The sequence below is a fragment of the Ornithodoros turicata genome, chromosome 4, assembly GCF_037126465.1.
Source record: "Ornithodoros turicata isolate Travis chromosome 4, ASM3712646v1, whole genome shotgun sequence".
Lineage (NCBI taxonomy): Eukaryota > Metazoa > Arthropoda > Arachnida > Ixodida > Argasidae > Ornithodoros > Ornithodoros turicata.
Genome location: NC_088204.1, coordinates 39,041,506 through 39,068,425, shown reverse-complemented (window position 1 = coordinate 39,068,425; position 26,920 = coordinate 39,041,506). Strand labels below are relative to the sequence as shown.

The following is a 26,920-nucleotide window of genomic DNA, read 5'->3' as shown; positions in this document are numbered from 1 at the left end:
AACTTTTCCTATTTGTTTATTCACAAAGGTTCGCTTATTGACTTGCGGCGACAAATAGATGAGCCCAATAATGATGAATGGTGATATATGGATGAATAGTAGTAGTTGATGAGACTACCAAGCTGAAGATATCCTCAATTTGTCACACTGAGCTGGAGACCTGAAGAAGCGTGCAGCCTCCACTACGTACGTGCCATGTTCCTTTCTCCAACCCGATACCATATCCTTATAGAACCTGCAGGGAAGAAGTACATCACATGATCTAAGCTGAACGGAGCTTTATTTGAATGAATCGTGATACGTTGTGAGGGACAAAGCGTAGTTGGTTCCAACTTCCAGGTGCAGCCACAAGATCAAGAATCATAGATTGAGAAGTTACCCGTCAAAAAGAACTTGTACAAGTTAAGTTACTGTGTGAAAAATGTAACTAAGTTAATAACGAAGTTCTTCAGCTTGAAATGTAACTCGCAGTTACTGAGTTACTTTAAAAAAAGAACTAGATACTTCCAAGTTACTTCGGACACAAAATAGCATTACGCAGGCGCAGCGCGCGTGAGCAGCTGAGTTAGACCTTGAGTTGCCTGCGGAGGAGTGCAACACGCTTAGATCGTCTTCGTATATGTCCAACAATAGACATCTCCCTGTTTGTAAGCAAATGACGTCGTAGTGTTCGACAGCGCCACAGATTTGTTAGAATTGAAGTACACTCGCAGCTAGAGGTGAACAAGGTCGCGCCCGAAAGCCACGTCTTGAGGGGATTACGATATAGTCCCTTAAAGGGACGCGACCCTCTGTTCTGCTTTTGTTTCAATGGGAGGCAGCGAACAAGTGCCCGTTCGTGGAACCCAGCCCTCTCCTTCCGATTTGTTTCGGTTTCAGTCTGTCTACCAATGTCATGATGACGTTTCTCTGGTAGAAGTCTATTCGAACGCTTTGCATCTTACTCCCTGTGGGCGTACAATGGTTCAGCTTCGTTTCAATGGCAGCGGTTCTTACTTCCTGAATAAAATACTGTCATTGATTGAATATCACGTTTTATGGCAAAAAATGCCACGAAGGAACCGGAGAGAAAACAAGAAAATATGTGGACGCGAGTGAAAAGCGAGTTAAAAGTAACTTGGAACTTAAGTTACTTTGGCAAAGTTACCTGAAAAAGGAACGAGTTCCTCTGAAAGTTACCACGACGCAAAAGTACCGAGTTAAGTTACAAGTTACCAAAAAAAGGAACTTAGTTACAGCAAAGAGTTACTTGTAACGAGTTACCTCGAACTCTGACAAGAATACCTATCCTACATCGTATGCTGCGGCACATGTCGGGGGATCGGGGGGGGGGGGGGGGGGCGCATGTGATGTGTGTGTTTGTTTTACTTTGAGTCGGGTATATGTAGTGTGGAAAGCACTACATGGTCAAAAAAAAACACTGGCGTGTCTTGCACATTTCGAAACAATTTATTCAAAGAAAATAAGGAAATAAATAACACAAAGAACGCCATCCAGTACAGTTGTCTTGGCACTGCTATAGCAAGTACGGAGCGATCACATATCGCTGCCTTCAAGAACAGCTGCCGGAAACTTACAAATGGTAGAAATAGGCAACTGTACATAATAATGTAGAACTACTTAGTTATTCCCTGGTTACTGTATTCTGCTGCTTCCGCAACAATCTCTGTTCCTTCCTTGAGAAGGTTCACTTTCATTTTCATTAAAAGGATCCCGGGCAGTTTCTCGTCATTCTCCTTGAGTCTGTCATTGGACCGAACCATTTGTCCTTAGCGAAACTCGCGTCCTAGTCTTGTCCTAGCGAGAGATCGTTTAACAACCGCGTAGTCAAATTAGCACCTAATGAAGTACATACACTGCAGGAAAACTCGTCAATGCTCCTCAAAGCTCGTCAATAATTGTAAATAGGAACGTTAATATACAATTATATGCCGGTAAAACTGTGCGTTTATTATGCGCCTCTAGGGGGAAAAAAAGATTCTGCGATCCATACACCGTAAATCGCACTATAAGTAATTGCAATGATTTGCACACCTCACAAATTTGACTACGCGGCTGTTAAACCTTCATTGCGAACAGGCCGGCATAGTTATATATTGTCTATTTCCAAACAATTAACACATTCCAAATCAGACCAATGAGATTACGTTCTTTATCTATACGACGTCCTCATCCACATCAGTAAAGAAAGCTCGTCTAGGTCTTCAAGAGCATGACGATAATTTTAGTGTTCGTATGTAGGCGCACCTGAATCCCAAATATGCGGCACCAGACCAGGACAGCGTCTGACAGCAGAGCAACGGGTACACGATTACTGCCCAGATCCACAAAGGTCGAAGTGTGAAAACTGTATATGACCATGCACTGCCCAGTACCCACAAGTAGCTTGCGAAAAACATGGTCGCCGCTATCAGGTAGAGGAGATGCCATCGAGCTGCACGAGTTCCCAGGTATTCCCGGTATGTCTGTCCTACGTAGAATGCACTCGTTGTTACAACAGCCAGGCACCTGAACTCAGGTTTTCTCGCTCATTTCATTTCTTTTACAGATTTTTAATCCGGACGCCGTGCAGTTTAATCCGCGCGCCAAATTGAATAATCCGCGTGGAAAAATTTTAATCCACGCGTCATTCATTTTAATCCACCAACGAAATAAATTGTTGGCAAGTGCATTTGATGATGCGGCAGCTCAAAATTACTTTGTTTCGAGGGCATCTGGGCAACTTTTTTTTCCCTGAAAACAGTGTGTATCCTAAGAACACAACTTCCTTCCACGAAATATCGTTGTAGCGAAGCGAACTGATTATAAATGTAGCTTAAACAATTATGTAAACATATACGTTAATATGGAACAACAAATAAGGGGAAAATGGTGACGGGATTATGGCTGTTTCGTGTCTCTGAGCATGAAACTATCGGACGACGTGTCTGGCCAGGTAGTGTTTGATTTACATTCAGCCTGGTATATGTAATGTGGAAAGCACTATATGGTCTGGAATGAAAACCGCCGGATCTTGCACGTATTCGAAACAATTTCTTCAAAAAAATAAGGAAATAAGTAACACAAAGAACACCATGCAGTATAGTTTTTTGGCAACTACGTAACTACGGAGCGATCACATACCGCTACCTTGAAGAACAGCTGCCACGAACTTAAAAATTATTGCAGTCGTAGGTCGCGCAGTCCACACGCAGGACCTTTTGCATGGCATCTTACGCAGCAGACGTCAGCATAGCCTTCCCGTGCTCTTTTTCTGTGGTGTCTACAGGAGCTTCTAGCAGTTGATCACTTCTTTCTCTGAGATTCAGAGAAAGCCTTCAAGCCTTCACGCACAGTTTGACTTTCGCAAAAATTTCTTCAATCGACCTGACTGTACGGAGGTGACGTGCGTTTGTTGCAGATGGGCTTCATGCGCGCGCTAGTGAGATGGAGCGTTATCGAATATGAAAACTCCATTTGCTTCAAGTTTAGGTTGCACGACAGCGGAAGACGCATCTTCGAGAAATTCGTTAAAGGTGAGCCAGATGACACCCTCTACATGTCTCCATAGCAATAGGCCGTTGGCTGACATACAAGCGAGGACGTTTATACTCGCTCCCTTTGTGCTTGTTCTCTTCTTCTCCACAGCAGCCGTCCCTCGCTTGAACCTACCGAAGTTTTGTGAACACCAGACGTTAAAGTTCGTTTGGCCTATAAATAGTAGGAAAGCATCCGATGTCCGTCCGCCTGAAGCCGATGTGCATATGTTTTTGTCGTTTCTTTCACATCGCTCGTGTTTCTATCCTGTGGATGGATGGTTAGAAGCGTTATCGAGTAACCGTGCCCACCCAACACTTTGTCAGTGGAGCAACTACTGATCTCCAAGCCTGTTCACCTTCCTTACAAGCCACATTTCAGCTGGTTTAGGGTAACTGCGGCATACTCGTCAACAATAGAATCCAGATCTTCGCGTACGTCCTCAGAAAATTTCATTTTTGATCCTCCGCGTCTCTGCACGACGGTCCTGTCTGTTCCGTGCGATAGACCTCGCAGATTTGATGTTGACGCCGAGAGCTGCTGCTACCTGCGTTAGGTCGCCCCTCTTCGGGCGCAGTCCGTATCTCGAGCCCTGCCTTCTGCCGACACCTTTCTGTAGTTTTCACGCGGCCTTCCGCGATTCTTCCTTGGTCGACCTCTTCCCACCGGTAATGAAGAAATGAGAGGCAGCGCTATAATCGATGGTGTTCGTCTGCAAAGCGTTCGTTCGTCTGCAATCACGTCTGCCTGGACAACTGTGTACACTCGTGTGTTTGTTAACAGGTCACTTTGAATCCAGTAGAGAACAACCAATGGTGAATGAACCAATGGTTCGGGTGGTCTTTTCATGGCAACACGGCCTAGCGCTCTGAAACTGCTAGGTCGGCGCCGGGGCTGGACCATGTGACCGTTGCCCGCCGAACACGAGTGCCAGGAATCTGGTGGTTTTAGCCGCTGGGATCACGCAAGGGCCATCGCGGTCGCTCGTCGTCTGATAGCCCATGTGAACTTCGGCGTGCGGGCCATGTGGGTCTGTAGTGCTACTGAAGACTAACGAGACCAGACAACAACATGGCGGTGGAATTGCCAGGTCAGAGCGAGAGCTCGGGCTGAGCGAGGCAAGGCTATTTATTATTCGCGCCTTGATGTCCTATGTCAGGTTTGAAGGTGGAACGGATCCCCAGCAGCGCGAGCGGTATGACTTCTGGCCAGGGTGTTTCGGGAGCAGCCCGGAGGGCAACCTTGAGCTGTCGGTGGAAGCGCTCCACGAGGCCGTTTGACGCCGGGTGGTAGGCAGTCGTTCGAATCCGCTTGCAGCCCATAGTGTTGACGAGTCTAGAGAAGAGGGCGGACTCGAACTGGGGACCTCGGTCTGACGTGATGATAGACGGTACACCGAAGCGCGACACCCAGGTGTTCAAGAGGGCGGCTGCAACTGTGGATGCAGTGGCGTCGGGTACCGGTACAGCCTCGGGCCAACGGGTGAAGCGGTCAATGACGGTGAAGATGTAACGATAGCCGGATGATATTGGGAATGGTCCCACCAAGTCGATGTGGATGTGAGCGAAGCGGCTGTCTGGCGCAGGAAACTGAGAAGGATGGAGGCGGGTGTGCCTGTGAACCTTAGTCCGCTGACACGGAATGCAGGCTTGAACCCAGCGCTTGATGTCCTTGTTCATGAAGGGCCAGACGTAGCGCCGAGAAATGAGTTCTTGAGTTGAGCGTATGCCAGGATGGGACAATGAATGATAGGTCGAGAAGACTTCTCGTCGAAGTGCCGCCGGAACAAATGGGCGGGGTCGACCTTGTGACGTGTCGCACGCGACAGGCTGTGTAGCGCCTGGCAGGTCGACATCGTCTATGGTTAAGGAAGACGAAGGGTCACTTCTGAAAGATGCGAGTTCTTGATCGGATGATTGGGCCTGGGCCAGTGCGTCGAGGAGCGAAGACTGACAGGTTGTCCCAATGAAGTTGACGCGACTGAGAGCGTCCGCCACCACATTATCTGCACCACTGATGTGCTGAACGTCTGTGGTGAACTCCGAGATGAATGCGAGGTGGCGGGTCTCACGAGGGGTGTAGCTTGTGCTGCATGAAGAAAATGCGTAGACGAGGGGCTTATGATCGGTGAATACAGTGAATTGTCGGCCCTCCAAGAAATGGCGAAAGTGCTTGACGGTGAGATATATGGCCAGGAGCTCGCGACCGAAGGCACTGTAGCGAGTCTCCTGGGGCTTCATCTTGCGTGAAAAGAATGCTAGAGGGCGCCAAGCGCCAGAGATACGTTGTTGGAGGACGGCGCCGACAGCTGTGCTGGAGGCATCGACCATGATGGACGTTGGGGCGTCGTGTTGAGGATGGAATAGAAGGGACGACGAAGCGATTGCCTGTTTGATAGCCTGGAAGGCAGCTGCCACTTCAGGGGTCCAAACCAGCACAGAGTGTTTCGAGCGCTTGGTGCAGAGCAGAGCCTCGAGAGGACTCAGTTTGGCTGCGCATGATGGCACAAAGCGCCTATAAAAATTCACCAGCCCCAAGAATTGTCGTAGTTTGGTCACGGAAACGGGCTGCGGGAAGTCTTGAATGGCAGCGACTCGGGATGGTAAAGGCATGATGCCCTGGCTGTTGACATGGTGGCCAAGGAAGTCGAGTTCTCCGACTCCGAATTCGCTCTTAGCGGCGTTGATAATGATGCCGCTCTGTTGTAAGCGGGTAAAGAGTGCCCGAAGATGATGTTCGTGCTCTGTTGGGGAGCGGCTTGCGACGAGGAGGTCATCCATGTACGCGTAGACAAATGGTAATCCGCGAATGATGTTGTCGATGAACCTCTGAAAAGTCTGGGCAGCGTTCCGCAAGCCAAAGGGCATTCGAAGGAACTCAAACAGGCCAAATGGGGTCGTGATGGCGGTTTTTGGTATATCCTCCTCTGCCATAGGAATCTGATGGTAAGCGCGGACGAGATCTATTTTCGAGAACGTGGTGGAGCCTTCCAGATGAGCTGAGAAGTCCAAGATGTGCGGGATGGGATAGCGGTCGGGGATGGTTGCTTTGTTCAATGCGCGATAGTCGCCGCACGGGCGCCAGTCCCCGGTCTTCTTTGGCACCATGTGCAGCGGCGAAGCCCACGTACTGGATGATGGCCTGATGATACCAAGTTCAAGCATGTGGTCAAATTCTGCCTTTGCCACGCGGAACTTTTCGGGTGCGAGGCGCCGCGGGCGGAAGTGAACTGGTGGGCCACGGGTGGAAACGTGGTGAACAACGTCGTGTTGTACGGGTTTCGTCCAGTCGGGTGGTTGAGTCAACGCAGGGAAATCCTTCAGGATAGAGGCGAAGGGGACGTCCGGCGCAGTGCAAGATAGTACGCGGGATGGTGGTGCAGGGAGGTTAAGGCCGCAGACTGACAGGGACGTTGAGCGATCAATGAGGCGCCTGCCGTTCACGTCAACTAGCAGCTTGAAACTGTTGAGAAAATCTGCTCCGAGAATTGCTTGGGTGACGTCGGCGACAAGAAAAAGCCACTTAAAATCTCTTCGGAGCCCGATGTTGAGGGTTAGAGACCGTTGGCCGTAAACGGGTATGGTAGAGGCGTTGGCGGCTCTTAGGCTGAAGCACTGCTGTCGGGGTCGGCGTGAAAATTTGTCGGCGGGTATGGCGCTTACTTCCGCGCCCGTATCAACGAGGAAGCGCATCCCGGTGGTACGGTCAACGATGTGGAAAAGGCGGCTGCTGGTGGACTCGGGCGCGCTTGTCGTGGAAAGGGTTTTCGGCTGTCGCGACCACGAGCAAGGTAGGAGGCAGCGTCGTGCATCGGCGCCGAAACGGTGGTGGTAGTGACAGAGTCTGCTGGAGGTTCGGGAGCAGGAACGCGCAGGAACCGATGGGGAGTCAGCGCGATGGTCAGCGCGGCAGGAAGTTGATGATCTTGGTCGGCATAAAAGGTTTGCGACCAACTGGGTAAGGTGACGAACCTGCTGAGACAAGGCGTGGGCGGAGCTTTCGAAGCTGACCTGGGACACAGGCGGAGCGGGCAGTTCCGAGAAGCCGGAGGAATTGACGACTGCCATGTCCAGGTCCGTCAGGTATTGTCCAAGGTATTGTCCGGGTCACCACTGTAGTGCTACTGAAGACTAACGAGACCAGACAACAACATGGCGGTGGAATTGCCAGGTCAGAGCGAGAGCTCGGGCTGAGCGAGGCAAGGCTATTTATTATTCGCGCCTTGATGTGATGGCGCTGGCAATGCCGCCACAGGTCCACGCCTCCCTCGCTGTGCGGATGTGACAGCACCGGATGTAGTTGGGGAAACCGATGCCCTGTTGTATCGGGGCCGGGTTGAAAAAGTGCTAGCTCGCAAATTCTTGCCGCTCAGAAAGCGCCACGTAGATATGCGAGATCTGGTAAAACTGGAGAGAACAGGCGTGACCTGGCAAAAAAAAGTTTCCACGAGATGACCGCCCGAATTCGTCATAAGTACGCGTTGTTCTAAAACAGCCGCCAGCTGTAGCGCAATGCGCGGAGTACGAAACAATCGCGACTATACTCCCGCAGGGCCTCCGCTCCGCGGGAAAGCTGACAGTTTTTCTTTTCTTTTTCGTTAACGACGCGCAGGCAGTTGTTTTCAACCGGATTTAAAGTGCTGTTTTTTTTTTTACAAATACATGAGTGTATACTGTTCTCGACGCAGACGTGATTGCTGACGACCATTTCGCAGACGAGCGAACGAACGCTTTGCAGACGAACCCCGTCGCTTATCGCGGTGCATGTCGTTTCTTTATTGACGATGGGAAGAGGACGACCAACGAAGAACCGCGGAGAACCATGTCAAAAGTACAGGAAGGTGTCGGTAGAAGACAGGGCTCGAATTACGGACTGCGCCTGAAGAGGGGGCGACCTAAAAAAGATAGCAGCAGCTCTCAACCTCAAAACTGCGAGGTCCAGGGCAGACAAAACCGTCGTGCAGATCCTGCTGAAACCAGCTGAAATGTGCCTTGCAAGGAAGGCGACCTGGCTGGGAGATCAGTAGTTTCTCCACTGACAGAGTGTTCGATGGGCACGGTTGCTCGATAAAGCTTCTCACTGTCCAATCACTGAACGGAAACAGGAGCGATGTGAAAGAAACGTGAAAAACATATGTACAGTGGATTCAAGCGGACGAACCTCAGGTGCTTCGCTACCATATAGACGAAACGAACTTTCACGTCTTGTGTATGTACACGAAGCTTCGACAGGTCCCAGCGAGGGGCGCCAGCTGTGGAGAAGAGAACAAGCGCAAAGGGGGCTAATACAAACGTCCTCGTATGTCAGCCAACGGCCTATTGTTATGGAGACCCGTAGGGCGCGTCAGCTGGCCCACCTTTTCTCGAAGACGCGTCTCGCGCTGTCGAAAACCAATTCGGTAAACTTAACTGTAACATTCACCGGAAATATCCCAAACATTAACAGCATAATTAATCGCCACCATAGTATCCTCCTCCAGTCCGAACGCACTAAGGAAATTTTTCCCGAACCACCACGTGTCGCTTACAGACGTACACGTAATCTGCAGGATAACTTAGTCCGCTCTAAAGTAAACAGTACGATAAACCCTTCGATTGGTTGTCACCCATGTAATGGCCGACGTTGTCAGATTTGCAAACTAATGCAGACCACGCAGGAAGTCAAAAGTACAAACTCGAATTTTACCGCCAAGATCATTGCAGACCTAGACTGCAATTCCTCGAACGTCATCTATGCAATCCAATGTAACGCATGTCAAGCACAATGTGTGGGTCAGGCAAAAACTTCTTTCAGAGTCAGATTCAACAACCACCGATCGGATGTCACCAAAAAACCTAATCTTCCAGTTTCCCGCCATTTCAAGCAGCCAGGTAATTCTATTAACGATGTATCAATCTTTATTCTCCAGTCAAACTTCAACTCTGACCGCTCCCGAGAGCAACGCGAATCCTACCTAATCTACAAATTCCAATCGACCATTAACGAAGACCCCGGCATGCTATCAACAATAAGAAGTCTAACCTCGTAGATAAGGCACTTTTTTCCAATTCCTTTTCAGCCGGATGGGTGGCGCAACCTGGACAAAGCCACTCCCCCAAGGACGATGACATCACACTTGAACCTGACAAGTCAACATTCTCGAACGTGACCCATTGACAACCGCCAGGTGGCGGGGTTTTCCCTTTCCCGATGACGTCACTATACGAGCCTTTATAAGCTCTGTGTATCACTGACATATTTTTGTCCTGACGAAGGCGGAGCTTCCGCCGTAACGTAGACAACCCTTTTAGCATTCCAAGTATCTTAAATGTAAATAAATTATCCCTTTTTTCTTACTTCCCGTACCTTCCTAGTCTGTGTTTCAATTTTCATTTCAGCTATATATGTATATATATATATATATATAGTTGAAATAAATGGGAGACAGAAGACGAAAGTAGGGGAAGTAACAAAAAAGGGGTTTATTAAAACTTAAAAATTATAAAAGTTAGGGAGGATGTCTACGTTACGGCGGAAGCTCCGCCTTCTTCGGGACAAAAGAGCTAAATGTGGCCACGAGGCTGATAAGGGGCTTGAGAATGACGTGGTCGGTTGGGGGAAAATCCCGCCACCTGGCGGTTGTCAGTTGGGGAAATTCCAGAGCGCTTTTGTGTTAGGTCCAGGAGTGGGGTCATTATCATTAATTTGAATAAATCAGACAAAAGTGACCTTTACTTGGCAAATTTCCGACTTCAGGTTCAAAAATTTACATAATTAAACTTACGTTACACGACTTTGATATCAGAAGGTGGCAAACACCTAGTAAGAGCAAATGCCGTTGACCGCATGATTCTAGGTGGTGTAGTTATATGTATATATATATATATATGCCAGTACTGGCAATGCGACGTTTGAGTTACAAACATATGCTATACGTTCAGCCAAAGAGCTCTGGCTATTTTTTTTTTTTTTCCTTTTACACTTCACTGGCTTTGCACTGGGCTCTCAGTGAGTGAGTTATCTCACCCTGACGGGAGGAATCACGTGTTACGTGACCTTCTGACGCCATCCACTCAAACGTTGCCTGCCTGCGTACTGTTGATGAGGCCCAACAAGGCCGAAACAGCTGTCCAGTACTGGCATGGCGACGTTTGAGTTACAAACACAAAACAAACATACAAACAAACAAACATCAAAAACGCGAAAGTGAAATAATAAGACTTGGACTACAGATTACAGGAAAGTTAACAAAACTAATTTATTTAATGGGCAATTTAACACATAGATTAAAAAAAGAATGGTCCACGTTTCGACAGTGGCACTGTCTTCGTCAGGACAAGAGAGGTAGAAGGGTTGAATATTGCTTAAATACGTTTCCTGGGTGACGTCACAATCGGTGCAAGTATGCCACGTGGCAGTTGTCTGAGTCATATTCTGGAACATTCCGCAAGGTCAAGTCCGGGTGGTGATGTCACTTTCTTGGGGAGCCAGCTCAGGGTGAGCTGTACTGAGGCCATAGCTGAAAAGAAAGAAAAAAAAGGAAAGTATATCCCATCTAGACGACCAGATTCCTTACTGTTGAAAGTACACCGGGATCTTCGTTAATGATTGATTGGAATTTGTAAATGAGGTAAGACTCGCGTTGTTCCCTGCCTCTATCGGAGCTAAAGTTTGATTGAAGAATAAAAAGGGCGACGTCATTTATTGAATGACCAGGCTGGTTGAAATGACAAGAAACAGGAAGATTTGGCTTTTTACTAACGTCCGACCGGTGGTTGTTGAACCTGATCCGAAAAGATGTTTTGGTTTGACCTACGTATTGTGCTTGACACGCGTTGCACTGAATGGCATAAATGACGTTGGATGAATTGCACTCAAAGTCTTCATGAATTTTGACGAAGAAATTAGAATTTGTGCTGTTAAGCACGTGGGCCCTTCGCATTAGTTTGCATATTTGACATCTGCGGCAATCTGCGGCCATCATATTTGACATCTGCGGCGGTGGCAGCCTGCCGTCGGACTTGGTCGGTTGAATTTGGAGCTGACTAGATTATCGTGGAGGTTGTGCGTGCGCCTGTAGGCCACACGTGGCGGTTCCGGGAAGATTTGTCGCATGCGCTCTGACTGACGAAGAATACCGTGGTGGCGATTATGTATACTGTTGATGTTGGAAACATTATTGTTGAATGTTACAACGAGGTTGACGGAACCATTGTCTGATTTGCAGTTGCGGTTTTGGAACAGAGCTTTGCGATCTGCCCTGCGGGCCTTCCTTATTGCGTCCTCAACTAAACTGGGTGGGAATTGGCGACTGATTAATGTTTGCTTGAGTTGGTTCAAATTTCTATCCAGATCACTGTCGCTGGAACAGATGCGTCTATAACGAAGTGCCTGGCTGTAGGGGATAGCAAGTTTAGTGTGCCGCGGGTGGCAACTCTTGAAAGCTCGGTACTGCTGGGAGTCCGTAGGTTTACGGAACAGGTCCGTAGTTAGGACCCCGTCCGTTAACTTTACCTGGACATCTAAAAAGTTAACAGTTAGAGCTGAGTAAGAATGGGTGAATTTGATAGACGGATGTGCTTGGTTACAATTGCTAATGAATATATTCAGATCGTCCTCCGAATATGGCCAAACCATAAAGATATCGTCCATAAACGCTTGTACAACGTCGGCTTTTTCTCGCATTGGAACAGAAATGCCTCCTCCAGATTACCCATAAAGATGTTTGCATAATTTGGTGCCATCTTAGTGCCCATAGCCGTGCCACTGACTTGCAAGTAATGTTTACCATCAAATTCAAAGTTGTTATTTTTCAGAATAAGGTTAAGGAATGTGAATAGAACACAAGGATCGTATGAGTTGTTCGAATATTTTAAAAACGCCCTTTGAGCTGCAGCAATGCCATCTTCGTGGGGGATGTTGGTATAGAGGGAAGAAACGTCTAGCGTGACCAGCAAACTTGAGGGAGGAGGTTGGCACTGACTTAATATTTCCAGGAAGTGATTTGTATCTTTAATGTAGGATGGAAGTTTTGGGGGTATATCTTTAAGAAGGGGCGCCCTGGGTTCCCAGGTTTATGGATCTTGGGGAGCATGTAAAATCTGCCTGGCACGGGATCTCCAGGGAGTAAGTACTCGTACAGGGTGGTGTCTGTCTTTTTGCTGGTTTTCAGATCTTTCAAGCTACGAATAACATTAGCAGTGATCTGTTCCGTAGGGTCAGCTTCGAGGACTTTGTAAAATGATGTGCAAGATAACTGCCGAATGCCCTCGTTAATATAATCAGTTTTGTTCACTACCACAATTGCACCACCTTTATTAGCTTTTTTTATAACCAGATCATCACGTGTTTAAAGGTCGGAAAGGCTACGGTGCTCAGATGGCGATAAATTGGACTGTGATTTACGATTGGATGAATGGCCGCACGCGTTAATAATATCCTTTTGGACTGCACGAATATACATATCCAGGGCTTTATCACGGTTACCGCCCGGTGTAAAACTGGACGGCTGTTTGAAAGGGTTGGGGTCTGAGTTACGCTTCTCATGAAAGTATTCTTTGAGGCGTAAGCGGCGGGCGAAGTTATCTAAGTCTATGTGAAGTTGATATTCATTTAATTTATTGTTGCTGGGACAATATGAGAGGCCATGGCTGAGTAAAGATATTTCGGAATCGGTGAGAATATGGGATGACATGTTAACGACATTATGAGACTTGGGGCTTTCGACATTACCGGGATCAGTGGAGGCGGCGTCTTGATTTTGATTAATAATGGTGTGCTGGTCCTGTGACGAAGTACTAGTAATTTGGACAATACTTATCGGGCGACTATCCTGAAAAGTTGTTTTAAGCCCAGTAGGGTCAACCTGGCTAACTCCGTCCCTGGCGAGCTTTTTACGTTTACTGCAGTGCACGGCTTCTTCCCTGTTCTCAGCGAAGCGTGCTAAATCTGAGTTATGGTTGTCACCAAGAGCGGTTTTATCGCGAATAATTTTAGCTTCCTGAGAAAATTGGCTGATAGCGTCATCACAATGGGATAACAACACATCGATTAACGCGGTGGAGGCATTGTTGATAATCTCGTTCCACTTATTTTGGTGTCCATTTTTAAGGGGGAAATTAGGTTTAAGGTCGATAGCAAGTCCCTTGGGAATTTTGTTGTGTTGCTTATAGAGCTGCAAACTTTCACGATGAGAGCCATACCGTATGAACTTATCAGTTAGTTTTCTAAGTTTAAAGAAAGCATGGGCGCTAGGGGATGGTTGAGGGTCAAAGTTGGAAAGAGTACGCTCACCGGCGGTTAGTCAACCCTGTCTTGATGGTCGTGGCGTCCGTCCTCGCTGTCGCTTTTTACAAAGTCGCGTTTACAAAGTCCTCGAAGCTGACCCTACGGAACAGATCACTGCTAATGTTATCCGTAGCCGTATCCGTATGGTTTGGCCATATTCGGAGGACGATCTGAATATATTCATTAGCAATTGTAACCAAGCACATCCGTCTATCAAATTCACCCATTCTTACTCAGCTCTAACTGTTAACTTTTTAGATGTCGACGTAAAGTTAACGGACGGGGTCCTAACTACGGACCTGTTCCGTAAACCTACGGACTCCCAGCAGTACCGAGCTTTCAAGAGTTGCCACCCGCGGCACACTAAACTTGCTATCCCCTACAGCCAGGTACTTCGTTATAGACGCATCTGTTCCAGCGACAGTGATTTGGATAGAAATTTGAACCAACTCAAGCAAACATTAATCAGTCGCCAATTCCCACCCAGTTTAGTTGAGGACGCAATAAGGAAGGCCCGCAGGGCAGATCGCAAAGCTCTGTTCCAAAACCGCAACCGCAAATCAGGTAATGGTTCCGTCAACCTCGTTGTAACATTCAACAATAATGTTTCCAACATCAACAGTATACTTAATCGCCACCACGGTATTCTTCGTCAGTCAGAGCGCATGCGACAAATCTTCCCGGAACCGCCACGTGTGGCCTACAGGCGCACGCACAACCTCCACGATAATCTAGTCAGCTCCAAAGTCAACCGACCAACAAGTACGACGGCAGGCTGCCACCCGTGCAATGGCCGCAGATGTCAAATATGCAAACTAATGCAAAGGGCCCACGTGCTTAACAGCACAAATTCTAATTTCTTCGTCAAAATTCATGGAGACTTTGACTGCAATTCATCCAACGTCATTTATGCCATTCAGTGCAACGCGTGTCAAGCACAATACGTAGGTCAAACCAAAACATCTTTTCGGATCAGGTTCAACAACCACCGGTCGGACGTTAGTAAAAAGCCAAATCTTCCTGTTTCTCGTCATTTCAACCAGCCTGGTCATTCAATAAATGACGTCGCCCTTTTTATTCTTCAACTTTTATTCTTCAACTTTTATTCTTCAACTTTAGCTCCGATAGAGGCAGGGAACAACGCGAGTCTTACCTCATTTACAAATTCCAATCAATCATTAACGAAGATCCCGGTGTACTTTCAACAGTAAGGAATCTGGTCGTCTATATATATATAGGGATATACTTTCCTTTTTTTCCTTCTTTTTCCCTTTTTTTTCTTTCTTTTCAGCTATGGCCTCAGTACAGCCACGGTCCCTTGATAGCCGAAAACAGTAACTGTAGGAGCATAAAATGGATACTTCCTGACTCCATTTTATAATCCTACAGTTGCTGTTCTCGGTGACTCCCAGACTAAGCATCTGTACCACCACTTTGATTTCAGGTCCCGCTCGACACCAACGATGTTCGTGTTCCGCAGCGGAGGACGTATCCTGGATTTCATCGAAGAGGTGGACCTACTACCGGCCAGCGTTCGTGTCGTTGTCCTACACTGTGGGACTAACGACATGCCGTTCGTTGAGCCCAAGTTGGCCATCTCGCACTACCAGACACTTCTCGAAAGGATCCGTGCCCGTGGAGGCATTGAAATGGCGGTATGTACCCTTGTGCTCCCTCGATCATATATCAGACGCCGCCCTTTGATTGACAGGCGTAGGGAGTTTCAGTGTAACCCACGGGCACACGCCTTCAACCGCCAGCTGGTCCTGCTAAGCAGGAGGTCCCAGGACCTTTTCTACCTCGACCATGGCTTCTGCCGACGACATCCAACCCAGGTGCTTGCGGCGGATGGCCTTCACCCAAACTTCGAAGGAGTGCGGATGATGAGCCGCCACCTCCAGGACCTGATCCCACACCTGCTTTGACAACTTCCACCACGCAGAGCTGACGCCCCGGTCATCCCGGATCCAGTGTGGCCCACCCCACAAGAGGCAGCCATGCTGCGACGAAGACACTCCGAACGGACATCGAGGGCACGTAAACAGGACTGACTAACCGCCGGTGAGCGTACCTTTTCTAATACAAATGAACCATGCCCGAGTACCAAAGCATTTTTCAAAATCCGACAATTAAACGACAAATATATACGCTACGATCCCCACCGTACCGCACTGCAAGTCTATAGCGATCATAACAAAATTCCTAAAGGACTCGCGATTAAGCTCCAGCCAGCCTTCCCTCTGAACCACGCCCTTCAAAAGAAATGGAATGAAACCCTTAGCAACGCCTCTACTGCATTACTGGAAGTTCTAATATCCCACTGTGAGGAAACAAATGCAGAAATATCTCAGTAAGCTAAAACTATCCGCGATACTGTGACCCTTACAGACGCGCATGAGTCAGAATTGGCACAGTTCACTAGGAACTTGGAAGAAACTGTGAATAACACTAAAACGTAAAAAAATGACAAGGGACCAGATAAATCCTGACCTTATGTCTAAATATAACGCGAATCTCCACTGGTAGAAGTAACATAATTACTCCCTCGTTAGATTCCCAAGGTGAAGCCGAACACTGTGACAATCAAAATCCTAACGCTCATGACAACACAACCAATACGTCACCTCAAAATGTTGTTAATTTGTCGTCCCACCCCCTCAGCGATTCTGAACTATCACTTCTTAGCCATGGGCTTTCATTCTGCCCAAATAATAACAAGGTAGACGAATACCAACTCCATCTCGATTTAGATAATTTTGCCCGACCTATGCGTCTGAAAGAGTATTTTCATTATAAGCCTGATACAACACCCAAACCTTTCAAGCCACCGTGTGAATTTACGCCAGAGCCCAATCGCGAAAAAGCTCTTGATATATATATATATATATATATATATATATATAACAGCTGATATATATATATATATATATATATATAACAGCAGTTCAAAAAGATATAATTACTTCATATAATCCCTCTTCACGCAAAACCAAACCAAATTTGAGTCAAGCCGAGCAAAGTAGTCTGTCGCATCTTAAAAAATCGAAAAACCTAATAATCAAAAGGGCAGATAAAGGTGGTGCAATTGTCGTAATGAATATGCAGGATTTTATCGATGAGGGACTGCGACAATTGGCTTGTGCAACGTTTTACAAAACTTTAGACACTAATCCCACGGAACAGATTGTTTCAGATATCACAAAACATCTAAAGGCATTAAAGGCTGCAAAGAAGATCGATTCGGCGTTATATGAATACCTTCTTCCCCGTAACTCAAAGCCAGGTAGATTCTACATGCTTCCAAAGATTCGTAAACCGGGGAACCCCGGACGTCCAATCATCTCCTGCAATGGGACAGCCACTGAAAAACTCTCTAGTTTCGTAGATCATCTTCTTAAGGACATACCCCCGCGACTACCATCGTACATCAAGGGCACTAATCACTTCCTGCAAATACTAAATCAATGTCAGCCACCCCCATCTAGTCTCCTAGTTACGTTAGATGTTTCTTCCCTGTATACCAATATTCCCCACGATGATGGCATAGCTGCAGCCGAGGCGGCTTTTTCAAAGTACTCTGATTCTTCTTGTGATCCATCTGTCGTATCTACTCTACCAGAACTCATCCTAAAGAACAACAACTTTGAATTGAACGATGGCCACTATTTACAAGTCAACGGCACTGCTATGGGCACTAAAATGGCACCAAACTATGCAAATCTATTCATGGGTTCCTAGAAGAAGCATTCTTGAGCACGCGTGAGGACAAATCCACTTTATACAAGCGCTACCTTGATGACATATTTATGATGTGGCCACATTCGGAAGACAGCCTATTGGAATTTATACGCGATTTCAATGAGTTCCATACTTCTATTAACTTCACTCACACCTATTCTCCCGTCACTGTTAGCTTTCTTGATGTTCAAATTAAGCTAACCAATGGAGTTTTAACGTCTGATCTGTTCCGTAAACCCACAGACTCTCAGCAGTACTTGTCATTCCATAGTTGTCATCATCGCCACACGAAACTGGCCATTCCCTACAGTCAAGCTCTTCGGTACAGGAGAATCTGCTCGAATGACGGATTGTATCTCATTACGGCCGAGGTCTCATTACGGCCGATGTCTCAATACGGCCGAAGGTCTCAATACGGCCGATAATCCTTTAATCCCCAAGTGTCTCATTACGGCCAAAGTCTCAACACGGCCGAAGGCAGTCTCATTACGGCCGAAGATGTCTCATAACGGCCAAATGTGAAAATGTGTATTGTAACCTGCATTGATATGCAATGTCGCAGCCAGGTATGGATATATATTCAGCAGGGTATAAGGCATGCACTGTGCCCTTATCATATTTATATACACATATTGCGAGACAAACGGTATGTTATCATACCACAGCACAATGCAACATATTGTGTAATGTGTACTCCCACAAGGTAGTGTTGATGTTGCTGTGAAGCAGGCTACTATGTGGAGTTAGCTACTTGTAGAGAGCTAGGTGAATATTGGCTTTGTTGTGACGCTTTTGGAGCCATCCTACAGTCACTGGCCAAGACGGAACACCTATCTCAGTCGATGTCAGTTTATTTCCATTCGCCTTACAATTGTACAACTCTTGCTTCTGGAATGAATAAACCTGCAAGAAGCGAAGAGCAACCATGAATAGGCTAGAATATATAAAAAAAAACAAGCATTTGTCTCTACATGGCTGGTTTTAATGTGCACAAGCTGCACATGTGTTGATACGTGTCTTTTATTTCATACAAGGTTAACATAAATCTTCATCTAGACAAAAGAATGACAAGCCTTAAAAATGTGACTTCCAGGTAAACACAGAGCATGACCATTATATGAATATAGGTTCAGTAGTTCATTATCTTAATGGAAACATGTGAATATCAAATAGTGATACATTACAATTCATGAAATGATGCATGCATAACTTTCCATTTCTGGTTTCTTTTTTATAAAGGTAGTGCTCGAATTAACATTCGTGCACTACTACAAAATTTCCCACTTCACAACAGAACCTTATAATGATCTTAACAGCTCACCTCTTCGGCCAGGACTCCCTGGGCAGCAACATCCTCTTAGCCATGTTGTTTTTCTTTTTCGGAATCCTCCGTGCAGCCACATACCATGCCTGGAATGGAAAACCAGCTATAAATAACAATGTATTTGAATGACTTCCTCTTGAAGTATTTATTCTAATCAGATATGCTTTTGTGCCTAGTATGGTGCGCGAAGGCACATAAGTACAACATTTGCAGACGTTCGACGTAAGCAGTTCAAGGAGATCAATTCAAGTACGCCGACTTGCGCTTTTATTTTTGAAGAAATACGACGACAAATTTTAACAAATTAAATATGGCTCACAATGATACGAGTAAATGCTGCTGTACGGTGATGCACTGTCGGTATCTTATCGTCTTCGAATAAATTTGTTGTTCCTAAACGCGCAACCAACTAGAAAAACGCAAACCTACGAACAGATACCGAGTTACATCTATTACAGGCACTTCGGCTGTTTTGATTCATTTAAATTACTCGTATGAGAATCCAACTATGTGTGGACAGCACACTACTAATCCAGACAATCTACGAAAGCATTACTCACCAGAATTCCTGCTGAACTTGGTCAACACCGCGCGATATACGTACGTTGGGGCTGTGGCGATTCATTCAACTCGATTTGTACCGGAACAACAGGCGCTGCTCGAAAGACAACGACGGAAAATAGAGAACCGCTATAAAGTCCGCTAATTTGCACATTACAGCACTACAAATCGATATATGAACACGTCGTAAACAGCAACCACTCGCTCACACAAGAAACGAGGTACCCAACGTTGCTAGACACCATCCGAACTCCAAAGTGAGAGTAGCAAAACAACAAGATATCAAAACACGAAAGGAAGAGTATTGATCCCCCCTCCTTCTATAGCATGCAAAACGTGATTTGCGCTGAGATGAACATATATGTTCATGACGCGAGTAATTTTCACTTTTAACTGATCCAAAGGAGGTCACGTGGGATTGCTTGACGGTTGCGAAATTAACAGCAATGAAAATGGCGAAACGAAACTTGTGAATCGTGCATTTGCTCTTCATGGTAGCTGCCAGAAAATCGAATCAAACTTATGGGACACTGGATTACAGGTATGTTGGCATCTTTTTCATTCCTGCATATCATTTCACATTACACTATACGTGAATACACGGTGTCATGTCTCACGATGCTGGGGAAGTAGTTGCATGGGGAAGTGTGCATGGTTGTAGACTTTTAATTTTTGATCGCGTAATCGAAATATCGGCACCTTTCGCATTGTGGCTTGCATGTGACCAACCAAGTGCTGTTCCCTTATTAGCGCTTCCTGCAAACGACAAAACGAAACATGTGGGAATGTATATTTTTGATTACTCATATAAAGCAAGAAAATGTATCGTTTTCAGGTTGCTGCCACTACTCCATGTGCCCGCAATTGTCTTGCGTGTATGATTACACTAACGACGTCGCCCACCACGGCGGAAGTGTTTTGCGTACACGCGTTTCAGCATGAAGCCTGCAGGTAACATCTGATGCTTACCCTTCTGGTATTCTGAATTTACATATTGTAGCTTAGAGGAATTCCGAATGCCCAGAGTGACACACACTTATAACATTGTGACATCAGTGCAGTGGCATAAGCCCTAATGTAGTGCCCCACGAAAATGAACGAGGGGCAGTGGTTTATCCAGAATCCCAAGCACGAGAGGGGCGCTGGAAAAAATTGTGGGGGGAGGTCATCATTATAGTTACGTCATTACAGCTTAACATATCATTACAGACGTATCTGAAGCTGAAATCACAAGGGCACCCCCTGTAGGGGGTGCACAGGCAAAAAAGTTAGGGGGGTGTAGGGGGGTCTGGGTAAAGCACTGACGAGGAGGACTCCTCCACCCCATGTCAAGCCTCATAAAGCACCTCCTGAAATATTTTCCTGGCTATGCAGCTGCATCATTATGACGTAACTGTCATTGTTGTCCATAATTCTTGAATATGTTTTGAATATATGGGAAAAAAGTCTTCTTGACAGCATATGTCTCATGGTCATCATCAAACGAAAGCATATATCATTTTGTTCTGTGCCTTATGTACTTTTTTTAAATTTCAGGTGGACGTAAATTGTAGAAGGCAGCTAGTGGGGGAGAAGATCATGGTCATAGGTCATGTGGCTCCTGGAGCTCCCAGTGGGCTCCCTTGTGGAGTACTTTTCAGAACACGCACACAGTTCGCTCACAGAACCAACGAGTAGGATGTTGCTTGAATACTGAGAGAAAATGGCATAACACATACAAATATCGTGTGACACATATGACAATAAAACCATTTTTCACGAGGGATGCATGAAACACTGTCGCAATATTGTGTGCATGAACCATTGTGTGTGACACAAGCCGTGGGGGCACACCGCCTCTGACACATTTTGGGAAGCATAAAACACAGTATATGCACAGCTAATATGGTGGATGCTTCTTTTTTCTTTTTGGCCGTTATGAGACATCTTCGGCCGTAATGAGACTACCTTCGGCCGTATTGAGACTTTGGCCGTAACGAGACACTTGGGGATTAAAGGATTTTCGGCCGTAATGAGACTTTCGGCCGTAATGAGACTTGGGCCGTAATGAGACTTGGGCCGTAATGGGATGTTACCGAATGACGACGATCTGGACAGAAATTTAGAACAGCTGCAACAAACCTTTGTCGGTCGTCAGTATCCACCCGATCTAGTTCAAGATGCTCTCAACAGAGCTCGCAAGGCAAACCGTCTAAGCTTACTCGAGAAAAGACAAAACAAATTAGAAAGTAATGCTGTGAACTTAACTGTAACATTCGCCGGAAATATCCCAAACATTAACTACATACTTAGCCGCCACCACAGTATCCTTCTCCAGTCAGAACGCACGAAAAACATATTTCCTAATCCACCACGTGTCGCTTACAGACGTACAGGTAACTTACAAGATAGCTTGGTCCGCTCTAAAGTAGGCGAACCCACTAGCCCTCCGGCGGGCTGTCATCCATGTAATGGCAGGAGATGCCAGATTTGCAAGTTAATGCAGACCGCACAAACGGTCAGAAGTACGAATTCCAACTTTACCGTCAAGATCAACGCAGACGTAGACTGTAACTCATGCAACGTTATCTATGTAATCCAATGCAACACATGCCGGGCCCAATACGTGGGTCAGACAAAAACTTCTTTCCGAATTAGATTTAACAATCACCGATCGGATGTTACCAAGAAACCTAATCTTCCAGTCTCACGCCATTTCAAACAACCAGAACATTCAATCAACGAAGCCTCAGTTTTTATTCTCCAGTCGAACTTTATCTCCGACCGCTTTCGGGAACAACGGGAATCTTACCTAATTTACAAATTCCGATCGGCCATTAACGAGGACCCTGGCATGCTGTCAGCAATAAGAAGTTTAACAACCTAGATAAGACCCTGTTGCCTTTTCTCGTTTCAGCCAGATCAAAATCCCCACTGACCCACAAGGACGATGACCCCACTCCTGGACCTGACACAAAAGCGCTCTGGAATTTCCCCAACTGACAACCACCAGGTGGCGGGAATTTCCCCCAACCGACCAAGTCATTCTCAAGCCTCTTATCAGCCTGGTGGCCACATTTAGCTCTTTTGCCCCGAAGGCGGCGGAGCTTCCGCCGTAACGTAGACATCCTCCCTAACTTTTATAATTTTTAAGGTTTAATAAACCCCTTTTTTGTTACTTCCCCTACTTTCGCCTTCTGTCTCCCATTTATTTCAACTATAATTACGTAGCCGTCCGATCCAACTCCAACTTTTCAAGATATATATATATATATGATTCAATGACACGTTTTCTGGGACACCCTGTGTACCCTGCACAAAGTAAATCATACGCTACCAGGCCAGAAACATCGTTCGATGGTTTGTGTTCATGCTCAGAGGCACAGGACAGCCATGACCAAGTCACCATTTTCCCCTTCTTTGTTGTTTCAGGTTAACGTGTCTGTTTACATCATTTTTGACTTACATTGATAATGAGAGTTGACTGTCACAATTATGCTGTGTGGACGGAAGTTGTGTTCTTAGGAGACGCGCTCCTGTCAGGAAAATCCAAGGTATTAAACACATGTCCTCGAAACATGTGTTTAATACCTTGGATTTTACTGATAGGAGCGCGTCTCCTAAGAACACAACTTCCTTCCACACAACATAATTGTGACGAAGTCAACTCTCATTATCAATGTAAGTCAAAAACGATGTAAAGGGTGTAAAATTGTAAAAGGGGGATGTAAAATTGTGAAGGGGCTCGTTATTTTAGTCCCCCCATCCCAACCAGCAATGGGGTAGACTATCGCCGGTGGCGATGAAACTCCCCACTGTCCAAGGTCAAAAATAAAGCTGTTGTTCCTCCAAACAAAGTCATTTTGGGCTACCACATCATCAAATACACTTGCCAGCAATTTCTTTCGTTGGTGGCGATGGCGCCCGGATTAAGATTCTACGCGCGGATTAGACGGTATGGTACCTGAACCATAAATGTGGCAGGTGGATTATTTAGTCTGGCGCCTATAGATTAAAAAATTGGGGACTGGATCAAAATGAGCGTGAAAACCTGCAGAACTGAGTCGATCCATTGTTGGGGAATACATCATGTTGCCACGGTTTTCAGTATTGTTTATCTGGTACAAGGACGTAACATTTCCTAGAGTTTGAGGAACACAAAAGATCATGAGGACAATGTCGCCTTATGTATGTTCGTCAAAATTAAGGTAATATTACCTCTTTCTACAGTATACCACCTCGCTTGCACCATTTCGTGTCTTCCTATTACGCATGTTCCCATATTGTCTAATCCTTTTTAGCGGATCATCATACCATCCCTTAGCATGTTCACTCAGCCCCAAACAACAGAGTCCCTTTTCACCTAACGTATGCTGCAGGCAGTTCCGTTTCACCTAGTGACCTGTGCCATGCAGTCAAGAAAGAGGGCGGTTCCTTTGGCACACAGCTAACAATATTTGAGACACAGCTCTGTGTCTCACTGTACTTACCAACCGCATTTTTTGCCTGTACACCTTTAGCCATGTATTTTTGGGTTATGTGTTCATGAAGTCCGCGGAACAAACATGGACAGGAACAAATTGGAAACTAATGAATTTTTAACACACCTCACGACTGCTGTAATCAGCGATGCAAACAGGAGACATGTTCAAACTTCATTGATCTATCCCTCGAGACGTCTTGCAAAAGTTTTCTTATAATCATTCTGCAGTTGTCTCTCAGCAGGATCCCAGGAAGCAATACAATAGATTCCCAGGTTTTGAAGAGTTGCTTCCTTCTTGATATTCTTCAACGTGAACACACTCACCCCTGCGCGGTAATTTTTGCTTATAGGCACTTTTCAAAAGCAACTAGGGAAACAAATAAAGCAACTAGAACGAGTCTATTTCTTGTGCCACATCCGTTTCTATTGCAATATTGTCCGCAAACTGCCGCCCACGGCGTCGCCTCACGGAGCCAGTTGATTGCAATAGAAATTGCTCGCTTTCGGTTCCTACGACTTTTCGCGTACTGTACCAGGAAACTCGTGGCACAGAACTATAACTGTTTATTTGGCTTGCTAGTTGCTCTGGAAAAGTGTATAATGTTAACGTTTTTGTAATGCTAAATTTTGTGGTGTGATGTGGTTCTGGTGGTGTTGTAGTCGTGGTGGTTCTTGTTGCACTTGACTTACAGCGGGCACCTTACGAACAGGAAAGCGGCGACTGCAAACTGTACATGTGACGGCGTTGTACATGGTGACATAGGTCTCGAGGCAGGTCGCGTGGGCCCAGCGATGGTGTGCTGCAATTCACAGACGCAGCCGTTACAAGGGAGGCCAAATGGTAGTGAATTCATCAATGAAGGCTCCGCGCCTACGCTGGACTGCATTACAGCACTACAGTTGCGATAAAATGTACTGGATGTGCGCAGTGCACGTTTACGTGTAAAGCTGCAATAATAATAATAATAATGGCAATGATGATGATGATAATAATAATAACAAATAATAATAATAATTCGGAGCTTTACATGGCGAGACAACGGTGATCACATGCAAAACTCCCGCTGTCCTCCACTGCTTCCTCCTGTCGTCTCTCCATCTGTCCACGTCTGTACGCCGCTCATAGCCACAGTTGCTTCGCGGCGCTAACACGCACTTTAAAAAACATGCAAAACTATTCTATGCATAACAAACTTGTTTCTTTTAAAGCCCATCGTGTACACCTGAGTAACAAAAGATACAAGGATTTCAGTTTTATACTGAAATGTGCGATTAGCTTCATGTCGTCCTGTAATACAAAAAAGAGCACTCACGTTCTTTACAGTTGCAAGTTGAGAGCATGAGATCGGTGCGATCAGCTCCACCACAGAAGCGACACACTGGTTCATAACGTTCGAGTATCTCAAGGACGAGGCACTCCAAGGACGCCCGGATGTCGCGTGCCCTTAGGAGGCTTAAGTTGATCGTCTGAACTGCGTCTTCGGACGTAGTCGACCGGGACATCAGATAGGCCTGCGATCTGTCGACGGATTCTTTTTCTTCACCTCAGGCACGGTTTGCCTCGCGCTCATCGCTTCCTCGTCGCTTGCCTCGCTTCTCCCTTTCGGCCTTCCTCCGTAGTCTTATTACAACCCTCTCAACTCCGGAATCTAATACGTGTTCTGGACGACCTTGGAGGTACGCCGCTAAGTAAACTTGGGTGTCTTGAAGATACGTCTGTGCTCATTGGTCATTTAAATAGATAGCGAAGGGCCCTCCCATATTTTTTTTCCTTTTTGGTATCTGCGAGTCGCACGAAAAACACCAAGTGTTCCTGCACACACACACAAGAAAAAATAATAATTGGAAGTACATCTACACGTAAGGTGTGTCCGCCCACATGATTTGCACGTGCCGCATGTTAGACTGCGGATAATTTTCACCATCTGGGGCACTTTTGACGTGCTCCTGAAACACCCGTAGCTGACTTGTAGCCTGCCGGAAAGGTGATGCGGACGCGTTCTAGGAACCCCTCAACTCCTTGAGGAAGGCCGTAAGAGGACGAGAGGGGTTGACGTCACCCCGTCACCCTGAGAGACCCAATGGGAGTGCCTATCAGGTGGTTCACGACTGTGCTACGCTGCCTACGTCACACTGTGACCCTGAAGGCAGCAGATGAGGACGTGCCTCCAAGTCGTGCCGCTCAGCATACGTCCGAGTCTTCAGGGTGTTTTTGAAAATTAAATGGCACAGTGATAAGACACTGTTAAAGGAAAACATTTTGCATGACCGGTCCTGATGGACTATGCTTAAAAAACGGTTTCCCTCTGTAATATATAAGCCTTTCCGAGCGCAGAATTGACTGAACTGAACTGCATTGAGATAATTTAATTGTAATTGAATACCTAAGTGGCCTACTTGTTCGCTGCATGAGAGCGGGGATAACCAAATGTTGTATGCTTGGTTATTCATTGAGGGCTGTTATATACAGGGCATTTTTATTCGTGTCAGAACTTTATTTAAAGAACTGTATGTGAGCAGGATAGATGCCGTTTTTGCAGTTGAGGCATATACGGCCAGGCGGACAAACCTTTCGAAGAGAGTATGCAACTACTAGCAATGCAATTGCTATGCAGTTACTATACAATTACACCAAATTCATTATTTAACTTGTTAAATGGCGCTTTTGTGCAAAATGAAATGGCAAAATGGGAGGCAATCCTCGTTGAGAGCATTTCTATTTTTTATCTTGAAACGGGCACGTGCGTTCAAATACAGGGTGCGTCACGTAAGACTGACGAATAATGTTCGTAAATTTGTGGTTTGTTTTTCTTTCGGTAGAGTTGTTGAGTATATTTATTCCCCATGGGGCCTTCTCGAAGGTGGTCGTGTACCGTTAGTTAGTGCAGTCGTTCATTAACTTTCATACTTAATCTTTATAATTAGTGAATATAGGTTAATCACGAAATTGAAAAGTTGTAGGACCCAACACTGAGGAGTCTTGTCCGCTACAGAATTGAAACCGCAGTGCTTTTCTGTGCTGTAGCAAAAGATATACGGAAATGCACAACCTT

The 26,920-nt window shown here is 46.1% G+C and overlaps 1 protein-coding gene and 1 long non-coding RNA gene across 6 annotated transcripts; one reads left to right on the top strand and one right to left on the bottom strand.

Annotated features, from left to right (window-relative positions):
* On the bottom strand, nucleotides 1-25,472 carry LOC135393029 (uncharacterized). 5 transcript variants are annotated; one of them, XR_010422390.1, is made up of 5 exons: nucleotides 25,181-25,472; nucleotides 24,558-24,667; nucleotides 23,992-24,193; nucleotides 2,248-2,470; nucleotides 1-235 (listed from the first exon to the last, which is right to left on the bottom strand). XR_010422390.1 is itself a non-coding variant. In XM_064623620.1 (4 exons), the coding sequence occupies exons 1-4, from the start codon at nucleotides 25,253-25,255 to the stop codon at nucleotides 227-229; spliced, it is 417 nt and encodes a 138-aa protein (XP_064479690.1). In that variant the 5' UTR covers nucleotides 25,256-25,472; the 3' UTR covers nucleotides 1-226. The 5 variants fall into 5 exon arrangements, 3 of the variants coding, with proteins under 3 accessions (XP_064479690.1, XP_064479689.1, XP_064479691.1); XR_010422389.1 differs by having other exon boundaries at nucleotides 23,992-24,667; XM_064623620.1 differs by lacking the exon at nucleotides 23,992-24,193.
* Nucleotides 19,815-21,233, top strand: LOC135393028 (uncharacterized). The gene is made up of 3 exons (XR_010422388.1): nucleotides 19,815-19,946; nucleotides 20,241-20,356; nucleotides 20,942-21,233. It is a non-coding gene; the product is annotated as an uncharacterized LOC135393028 (long non-coding RNA).
* Nucleotides 25,473-26,920: the final 1,448 nt, after the last annotated feature.

Bases quoted from the DNA above. Each gene is read 5' to 3' on its own strand.
- LOC135393029 (XM_064623619.1), bottom strand. From the start codon at position 25,370: ATGTCCCGGTCGACTACGTCCGAAGACGCAGTTCAGACGATCAACTTA. The intron at 24,668-25,180 runs GTGAGTGCTCTT...TGTGAATTGCAG, and splicing joins AACTTGCAACTGTAAAGAAC to CACACCATCGCTGGGCCCAC. The intron at 2,466-24,557 runs GTAAGTCAAGTG...TACGTAGGACAG, and splicing joins CTGTTCGTAAGGTGCCCGCT to ACATACCGGGAATACCTGGG.